This window comes from Alexandromys fortis, unplaced genomic scaffold (assembly GCF_014885135.2).
Source record: "Alexandromys fortis isolate MF-2015 unplaced genomic scaffold, M_Fortis_MF-2015_v1.1 scaffold_173, whole genome shotgun sequence".
Taxonomy (NCBI): Eukaryota; Metazoa; Chordata; class Mammalia; order Rodentia; family Cricetidae; genus Alexandromys; species Alexandromys fortis.
Genome location: NW_026068051.1, coordinates 281,629 through 290,891, shown reverse-complemented (window position 1 = coordinate 290,891; position 9,263 = coordinate 281,629). Strand labels below are relative to the sequence as shown.

The 9,263-nt window shown below is 41.8% G+C and overlaps 1 protein-coding gene across 3 annotated transcripts in view; it reads left to right on the top strand.

The window, feature by feature from the left end:
* Positions 1 to 1,728: 1,728 nt before the first annotated feature.
* Positions 1,729 to 9,263, top strand: part of Trim37 (tripartite motif containing 37) — a 127,413-nt gene continuing 119,878 nt past the window's right edge. For all 3 annotated transcript variants that reach the window (XM_050119539.1, XM_050119538.1, XM_050119540.1), the window contains exons 1-4: positions 1,729 to 1,872; positions 3,308 to 3,409; positions 5,730 to 5,770; positions 6,248 to 6,364. In XM_050119539.1, the coding sequence (XP_049975496.1) occupies positions 1,738 to 1,872; positions 3,308 to 3,409; positions 5,730 to 5,770; positions 6,248 to 6,364 (395 nt within the window). In that variant the 5' untranslated portion in view covers positions 1,729 to 1,737. The remainder of the gene's footprint in view (positions 1,873 to 3,307; positions 3,410 to 5,729; positions 5,771 to 6,247; positions 6,365 to 9,263) is intronic.

Below are 9,263 nucleotides of genomic sequence, written 5' to 3'. Positions count from 1 at the left end.
TTCCCACAATCAATTTTTTTGACTGATTTTTGAGTTTAAATATGTAGCCCTCGTTGGCTTGGAACTCACTATGTAGACCAGGATAGCCTCAAACTCCTAGAGATCTGTCTGTTTCTGTCTAGTCATTAAGGGCTAAAGGCATGCATCACCACACCAGGCCTCCACAAAATTTTTGAGATAAAATTTACACAACAAAATTAATAATTTTAAAGTGTAAACTGGACGTGGCACACCTTTGTACTATCCCAGCACCAAGGAAGTGGAGGCAGGGGTTCAAGGCCAGCATCTGCTGCAAAGCAAGTTCCAGGTCAGTGCAAGCCACATGAACCCCCTCCCTACACAAGAACAAAAACAAACATGTTAATACAGACTGTCAACCTGCATCTATTTCCAAGACCATAGTGATTTGAAGTGAAAGCATTTTTAACCTCTGCTTTTTTTTAAATTGTGTGTTGATTATTTTGGGTTATGTTCATATGTGTGCATGTGATTTCTCGTTTCTGACGTGGCCAGAAGAACATGTCTGATGTGGAGCTGGAGTTGCAGGCCATGAGTGCAAAGGTGGAATCAGAAGCTCTGCTTCTCCCCTAGAGCAGCAAGTGCTCCTCCTACCTCTGGGCCATCTGTCTAGCGCCTGCCAATCTTGTCTATGGTTCATTCCTTTCTAGATTATAATCTAGATTGTAGTTTATAAATAACTATGTAAGGAACTCACGAGAAAAATTAAGATTTAAGCATTTGACCTCCTGTTGTCTCACACACCCTCAATTTCTTCAACCTGACTCGTCTCTTCGGGCAGGAAATTAGAGGCGACAGCCTAGGAAGGATGAATACAGTTTTGTTTTGTTTTTTTTCACGTTAGTCCCCGGTAGCAGGAAGAAGAGAGCAGTGGGTGGGATGTGGCTCCAGTTGTTTCCCTAAAATGAAAAGCAGACTTGGTAGAGCGCCTGCAATCCTGACACTCAGGAAGCTTCGAGACTATACCATATATCCAGTACAACATGAACTACCCAGACCTTGTCTCTAAATAAGCCAAAACAAAAGAAACCGCTTGGTCACAATTGGAGCTTTCGAACTGTATTTCCTATGATAGAGGAAACGAAGTCTTAAAAAAAAAATTCTTAAAGTTTGCGCCTCCCAAAGGGGGAAAACAAACACCCTAACCACGAGTCCAGGGGTTCCTAAAGTGAGCCACAGACCACAGAGATCAGCACAGAGGCTGCGGAGAGCGCAAACATCTCCCAGTTCCTACTACTTGGAGGCGTGGCTTCCAACTGAGGCCCTCCCGCTCATCAGGCGGCTGCGGCCTTTCGGGCGGTAAAACCTGAGAGCCGGGTGCGGACGCCAGGCCCGCCGCACCGCCTCCCCGAGCTTGCGAGCTGCACGCACCGCGGGAGCCCGGGCCCCGCCCCCCCCCCCCCCGCCGAGTGAGCGTGCGCACCACGCTCTCCCAGCTGCCGCGCCTCTAGCTGCCCTGGTTACCGTTGGTGTTTGCGAATTCCCTGCAGCGCAGGTTTTGCCGCGGACCCAGCCCCGCGGCCGTTCCACACGCGCGCGCCGGCGTCACGTGGGCCGAGGCTCCCACGCGGACGCCGGCCGGCAGCTGAGGCGGCTGGAAGGCGCTGCGGCTACCGCTAGCCCACCGTCTCCGCCCCAGGGCTGGTGCGCGGATAAAAATGGCGAAATGGGGGTTAGCCGGCGGGGAACCTGACGGGATGGGGCACGGAGGTGGCATTGATGTGGAAGCCTGCTGAGGTGGGCGCATTTGAGCTGGCGACCTCGGGCCGGCGGCTGACAGCGCAGACCACGGAGTCCGGGGGTCGCCGAGGGCCCCGCCGAGCGCCGGAGGCAATGGACGAGCAGAGTGTGGAGGTGAGGGGCGTTGTGGAGCGTGGCGGCTGGGCTCCTCGCCATCGGGGAGCCTTTTCTATCCGGGGCGCCATGCTCTCGCCTTCCCTGTGGGAGGCAGCCTGGCCCTCGGCTGTCTGCTGCCCTCAGGCTGCCAGGTGCTGAAGCTGTTCCGCAGTCAGGTGCTGAGAGTTTGCAGCGCTGCCTTGGCTCGTGTGCTCGTCCCTGCTCGCAGGTTGAGCCTTTCCAGAGCAAAATTGCAAATTCATCGGAAGGACTTGCCCTGCTTTCGCGCCACGACTTGCTCGGAATGGTTAAACATTTTCACCCTCAGCGGTACATTTTGTAGGATACGCACACACCTCTCGTACACTACGGTCTTAAAGACTAGTTTCCAGCATTGGTTCTTATAGAATGACTTCATGGTTGGGATATTTCCATGAGAGCTAGAAGCTCAAAAAGATTGCTTTTTGGGGGGATACAACTATGCTATGTAGTGATAATTAAAATTTGAACCGTTCAGACACTAAAGTACTATGTAATTTTGGCTTTTAAAAAGTAAGGAGGCCGAGCATTGGTGGCGCATACCTTTAATCCCAACTTTCGGAAGGTAGAGGCAGTCGTACATTTGTGAGTTCAAGGCCTTCTTGGTCCTGAGTTCAGGACAGCCAAGGACAACTAAGGCTACACAGAGAAACCCTGTCTGGGGTGTGTGTGTTGGGGGGGGGAGTAAGAGGTAACTTACTGAGTGAGCACTGCACTTGAGATTAACTCAGTTCACCCAGTGGTTTTCTCAGAGCCATTTAGAGTTCCCATCTCTCAGGTTCCAGTTTGCAGTAATGATTAGAATCATTCATTGCTTTTGTGAAAGCCGTAGAAAGGTTTTGTAAACTTTTCTTGGTTTTTAGGAGAGTTTAATTCTTCTGGGATGGAGTAAAAACAAACGTCATTCTGCAAAAATAAACTTGCAATATACAACAACAGTATTTTTAGTTTTGTTTTTTAATTTTAACTTGTCAGTTACTTTCAAGATATATTCCTCTGAAACTTGCAAAGAAGAATGGTATTGTGGTTTTTTTTTTTTCTATTTACAACCTTTTAAAAACTTTCCTGTTTACAAATTTTTTTATTGGCAACTAGATGTCAGAAGTGACACTAAAATTTTTAGTGGATGCAGATTTCCCGGCTCACATAATCAGTTGATTACATCAGGACAGAAATTCGGATTCCGAATTAGTTTCTCTTTGGTCCAGAAAACTTTTCCAATAACTAATCTAATTATCTTTCCAATTATGTTTTTCTTTATTTTGAGTGAGCCTTGATGAGCTCATGTGTTGGTCAGGACAGCTGTCAGTTCTCCTACCATGTGGGGCTCCTTGGGCTTGATGGTACAGCCTTTGCTGCTCTTTCCGCTTGATTTGGTGTAATCTGAGAACCTTACTGTATCTTTTGTTTCCAGAGCATTGCTGAGGTTTTCCGATGTTTCATTTGTATGGAGAAATTGCGGGATGCTCGGCTGTGTCCTCATTGCTCCAAGCTTTGTTGTTTCAGCTGTATTAGGGTAAGTTGTATTTCATTTTATGTGCATTCAGTTTTGTTTTTGTTAACTGTTTTGTTTTGAGATCTTACAGTTTCTTTTGAGGTCTTACATTGCAGCTCTGGCTGGCCTGGAATTTACTCTGTAGACCAGGCTGCCTTCAAATTCACAGAGGTCCACCTGCCTCTTTTTCCTGAATGCTGTACTGTAAGTATTAACCATGACCCTTTCTCTTTTTCTTTTCTTTCTTTCTTTCTTTTTGGTTTTATGAGACAGGGTTTTGGAGCCTGTCCTGGAACTAGCTCTTGTAGGTCAGGCTGTCCTCGAACTCACAGAAATCCACCTGCCTCTGCCTCCTGAGTGCTGGGATTAAAGGCGTGCGCCACCACTGCCTGGCTTCCCTTTCTCTTACCATATTTTGCATCCCTTTAAAATGTTTCTTTAATAAATGTTTCTCAACAGAGCACCATTTTATAATGTAAATTGTGTGTGTTGCTTGCATATATGTCTGTACATTATGTGTGTACTGTACTCCTGAAATCCAGAAGAGCACATCAGATCTCCAGCGAGCAGAATTACCGACAGTTATGAGCTGCCATGTTGGTGGTGGGGATTGAACCTGGGTCCTCTGGAAAGGCAGCTAGTATTCTCAACCATGATAAGATGACTTAGTACTTAGTAAATCAACTACTTGTTTCTAAGCCTGGCGATCCAAGGTTAGTTTCACAGTGTAAGAAGAGGACCAGCTAGTTCAGGGTGTCCATACCTTCATAAGCACACAAAGAAAAAGAAAAAGATAAAAATGTCCCTTTGTCAAGAGTAATCTCTATAGCACCCAAATGATTTTCTTCTAGTCACAGGACTAGCAGATATTGGAGCTGAATCGAATCTTTTTAAGAGTAACTATCTAATTAAGTCTGTTTTAGAGTTCAACATATGAAACTGGTTGTCACATTGGTAAAGGGGGAAACTTTATCTTTCTTAGCATTGTTTTCTTAGCTGTAGGATTTAGGTGAATAATCTGCCCAATGGCTAGTTGGAAATAAGTGAAAAGAGAATTGAGAAGTTAGAAAATATTACCCTCTTGTGAAGTTTTGTTGTAGTAGTTTATCACCCAGTGTACATGGTCTTTTAAGTTATGAAATTGCAGCTACAGAGATGGATTGGTCTCCATCACTGTAGTGAAAGCTTGGTGGCGTCTATCTAGACTGAGTTTCTTTGAAAGTGCCTGTGACCTCTGGGGATTGTGTTGAACCTGGCCGATTCTTGGTTACCTTTTCCTCTTCCTTATTTCTAAATGCATCTACTTACTGTGAGATATTGGATTTACTTTTGCAGTTCTAGCTTTCATCTATATATGGGTCCTGGATCTAGTCCTTTAGCGTTGGTTTTATTTATCTTTGTGTGGGGTGTTGTTAAACATGGTGACCAGCAAGGACTTTACCACAAAGCAACGTTTTTAGCATAGCATTGACTTTTTAAGATGTCTTACTTCATTTCGTTCCAGAATCTTGAACTTACTTAGGATAAAATTTTTTCTTTTTTTTCTTTTTTTTTTTTTGGCAGGGGGGTGGTTTTGAGATAGGGTTTTTCTGTGTAACAGCCCTGACTCTCCTGAAACTCAATTTGTAGACCAGGCTGGCTTCGAACTCCCAGAGATCCGCTAGCCTCTGCCTCTCAGGTGCTAGGATTAAAGGCGTGCGCCACTACCTCCCAGCTATGTTATTTTTTCAAACTGACCCTGATGTCTTTATGTCTTTTGTTTTGCCTATCATTCAGACTTGTAACCTTGGACACCAGTGACTTTTTTTCCCCTCCAAGATAGGGTTTCTTTGTGTGTAGCTCTGGCTGTCCTAGAATTAGCGAACTCACGGAGATCCACTTACCTCTGCCTCCCGGCCATAGTGCTTACTTATGTTTTTAGGACTGATTTACATGCCCATAATGTGTACCTTAGAATTAGTTTGCTTTTTACAAACTAAATTTGGTACTACCTTAAACTTTGTGGTTTGTAATTAGTTATAAAAAAATCACTGCGGCTTACTTTTGAGACTGGAGTGATGGCATTATTATAAAGATTACATCTTCGTGAGTTACAGCTAGCCCTAGAATCCTTTGCTTTCCTAAGGGAGAGTAGCCTCTGTACTATTTTGGGATAAATTCTATCCCTTTGAAAATTTGTTCCTGTAATGATAATGATGAGTAGTAGATTGCCTGTTATTTCTGTATCTCTAAAATAAATTAGGCACTAGAGAGTTAAACTCATTAAATGTAGTTTATAATGATTAGATATATAAAGTAATGATGTTTTTATAATCAAACTTTAATTATTTTGCCTCCTCAGCGCTGGCTGACAGAGCAGAGAGCTCAGTGTCCTCATTGTCGGTGAGTGTTTTGCTGTTTGCATAAATGGAAAACGGTAAAAGAGGATGCCCTAGGATGCATAAAGGCAAACTTTGCTTTCCCCTCCATCCCTGCAGTTTCCCACATTTCTTTTCCTTAGGGATAAAGTTGAATAGAAGACGATGAGTAGATTTAGAAGCAGAAGTGCAGGAACTGTATCCTGACTACATTTTATGTGTTGTGCCATGTTTTTCTTACATAGTGATTGTGTAGCTTAACATTTTTTTCTTTCCAGACTATTTATTGTATTTACACTAAATAATAACTTATTGTTTCACCCAAATGGGCCTTAAACTCTTCAGTTCTATACCCTTAGTGTTAAGATTACAGATGTGCTTTTCCATACTTGGCTTTTCTTACTGTTTTAATAATATTGTGGTCTCTTTTGAAGAATACTTATTTTAGAAAAATCTTGCATGTCTGAGCTAGAACATACATGTGTATGGATTTTCTTTTCAGTGCTCCACTTCAGCTACGGGAACTAGTGAATTGTCGCTGGGCAGAAGAAGTGACACAGCAGCTTGATACTCTTCAACTGTGCAGTCTTACCAAGCACGAGGAAAACGAGAAGGACAAGTACGTGATTGGTCTTTTGTTCAGTAGTTAATACGTTATGCCACGTGCTGTTTTCTAGACAGAAGTTTCTGTCTCACCCCCTCCCGCAGCCATTCAGTTTCAAAGAAACATACAGAGGCTTAAATTAATTATAAACTGTTTGACCTATTAGCTCAGGCTTATTATTAACTAGTTCTTACAACTTAACCCATAATTCTTATCTATGTATAACGACATGGATTGGTACTTTTCTCAGTAAGGCATTTTTATCTTGCTTCCTCTGCATCTCGTTGGTGACTGCATCTGTGCTTCTCCTCTTCCTAGAATTCTGTTAGTCTTGTCATCCCTAGCCAGTCAGTGTATTATTACACTAACACGAGTGACCAATCTTTACAGTGTACAAGATAATTATCTGTATACAGCAGTTTTATTGACACTATGTATCTGTATGCATACGTTTAAATGATTGACTTGTGTGTGTACCCTGTGTTTGTACTGGGAATTAAATCTAGGGTCACATGCATGTGAAAGTGCTCCCTGACTTGAAGGTCTGATGATACTGTATTGATAATTTTCTTTTATCTATAATTGAGAAAGTTAATGCTAACCTTTTAAATTCTTTCATTTGTTGCTTAATATCTAAAGTTTTTCTTTATATATTGCTTCTATATTTATTTCATGACTACTCACCCATAGAGGAGCACAAAGTACTGTGTTATGTTAGTTGATACAAAGGCAAATGAATAGATGATTTCTGTTTAACTGATTAACGGGAACACAGCAATAATACAGTGGTATGGTCTTGTTAGAAAGTACAGTGGGGGGGGCTGAAGAGATGACTCAGTGGTTAAGGGCACTGCCTGTTCTTTCAAAGGTCCTGAGTTCAATTCCCAGCAACCACATGGTGGCTTAAAACCATCTGTAATGAGATCTGTTGCCCTCTTCTGACCTGCAGGCATACATGTAGGCAGAACACTGCATACATAATAAATAAATAAATAAATAAATAGATGTTTTTAAAAAAGGAAGGATAGTGGATGCAAATTTTGGATAAAAAAAGAATGAGGCAGCCGGGCGGTGGTGGCGCATGCCTTTAATCCCAGCACTTGGGAGGCAGAGACAGGCGGATCTCTGGGAGTTCGAGGCCAGCCTGGTGTACAAGAGCTAGTTCCGGGACAGGCACCAAACCTACAGAGAAACCCTGTCTCGAAAAACCAAAAAAAAAAAAGAATGAGGCATTATATTGCATGTTACAGATATCAGTCATATCTGTATTAGGGTTATTAGAAACAGATCAAAAGTAGAAAGTTAGAGATTTCAAGAATGTTAAATTTTAAAAGATAATTATACATAATATGTTAAATTTAGCATTGTTATTATTATTGTTATTATTACTATTATATAGAAATAAAAGCATGGGGGCTAGAGAATTGAGTCATTCGTGAAGAGTGTGTACACTACTCTTGCAGAGGACCTAAGTTGGAGTCCCATCACTCATGTTATGTGGCTCATAACTCCCTGTAACACCAGTTCTAGGGGAATCCAATGCCTCTCTTCCATGGGCACTTGCACTTAACATACCCACAAACAAATACATGTACACATAATTTAAAGTAATAAAAAATAATTTTTTTATTTTTAAAGAAGAAGCAAAGGAAGTAACCACAGAAATGGGAAGAGACTAAACTGGATTGTTCTTGGTTTTGTGCTTGCGTGCGAGTGTGTATGTGTGTGCACGTGCATGCGCCAGCTTTTGCTTTGTATCCCAGATTGACCTTGAAATCACTTTGTAGTTTAGCCTTTCTTCTGCTTCAGTCTCTCTATACTGTACTCTCCTGTATAGAGATTACAGGTTTGTGCCACTTTGCTCAGTTGATGCTGAGTAAGTCCATTATTTAAAACGGAATATTATTCTACTACTGTTCTAGCTAAACTGTTTTTTGAGACAGAGTTTCTCTGTGTGGCTGTCTGGGACCTCACAGAGCTCTGCCTGCCTCTACCTCCTGAGTGTTGGGATTAGAGGAATGCACCACCATGCCTGGCTTGCTAAATTGAACTCTTAAGGGTGTTTATTTTAGCATTATGGTGGTCATACCAAAAAGAGTAATTTAAGTATAATAACACATCTCATCAGTGACCTCTTGAATATTTTTCCCTGTAGGTTGATGAGATATCACTGTTTGGAAAAGTCTTTTTTTGTTGGGCTTTTACTTTTTTTCATTAGTGCCTCTCATAAAAGGAATAAATGCCCTACAGTTTCCTAATCTGACAATCTTTTGTTTTGTTTTGTTTTGTTTTAATTTTAAGCCTTAGCTTCCCATGTGTATTACAGATCTTGGGTTATTTTATATATCATGTAAAGTAAGTATCTAAATTAATATGGTAGGTGACTGGGTGGTTTAAACAGTGGGATTTTTTCCCCCTTCTGTAGTTTTAGAGGCAGGAAATCCAAGATCAAGGTGCTTGATGAAAGGCTGGTTTCTGGAAGCTTTTATCCTTGACTTGTACATGGCTGCCTTCTTACTGAGTCACTTTGAAGGTTAAGACCTCATCATAAGAATTTTGGGGAGAGCACAGTTATGTCTGTCACAGAATTGAACTTTGTTGTTTTGTATGTGAACATCTGTATTAAGGGAAAGTTTCAAATTGAATAGTTCATTTCTCATGATGACCTTGTATTGACATTGTGTAGTCGGTATGTCTTGTTGTTGTAGACAGAAGTTTCTGTCTCACCTGGTCCCACAGCAGTTCAGTCCCAAAGAAACACACAGACGCTTATATTAATTATAAACTGTTTGGCCTGTTAGCTTTTAGGCTTATCATTAACTAACTAGCTCTTACAACTTAAATTAACCCATAATTCTTGTCTATGGTTAGCCACATGGCTTGGTACCTTTTATTAGTGAGGCATTCTTTTTTT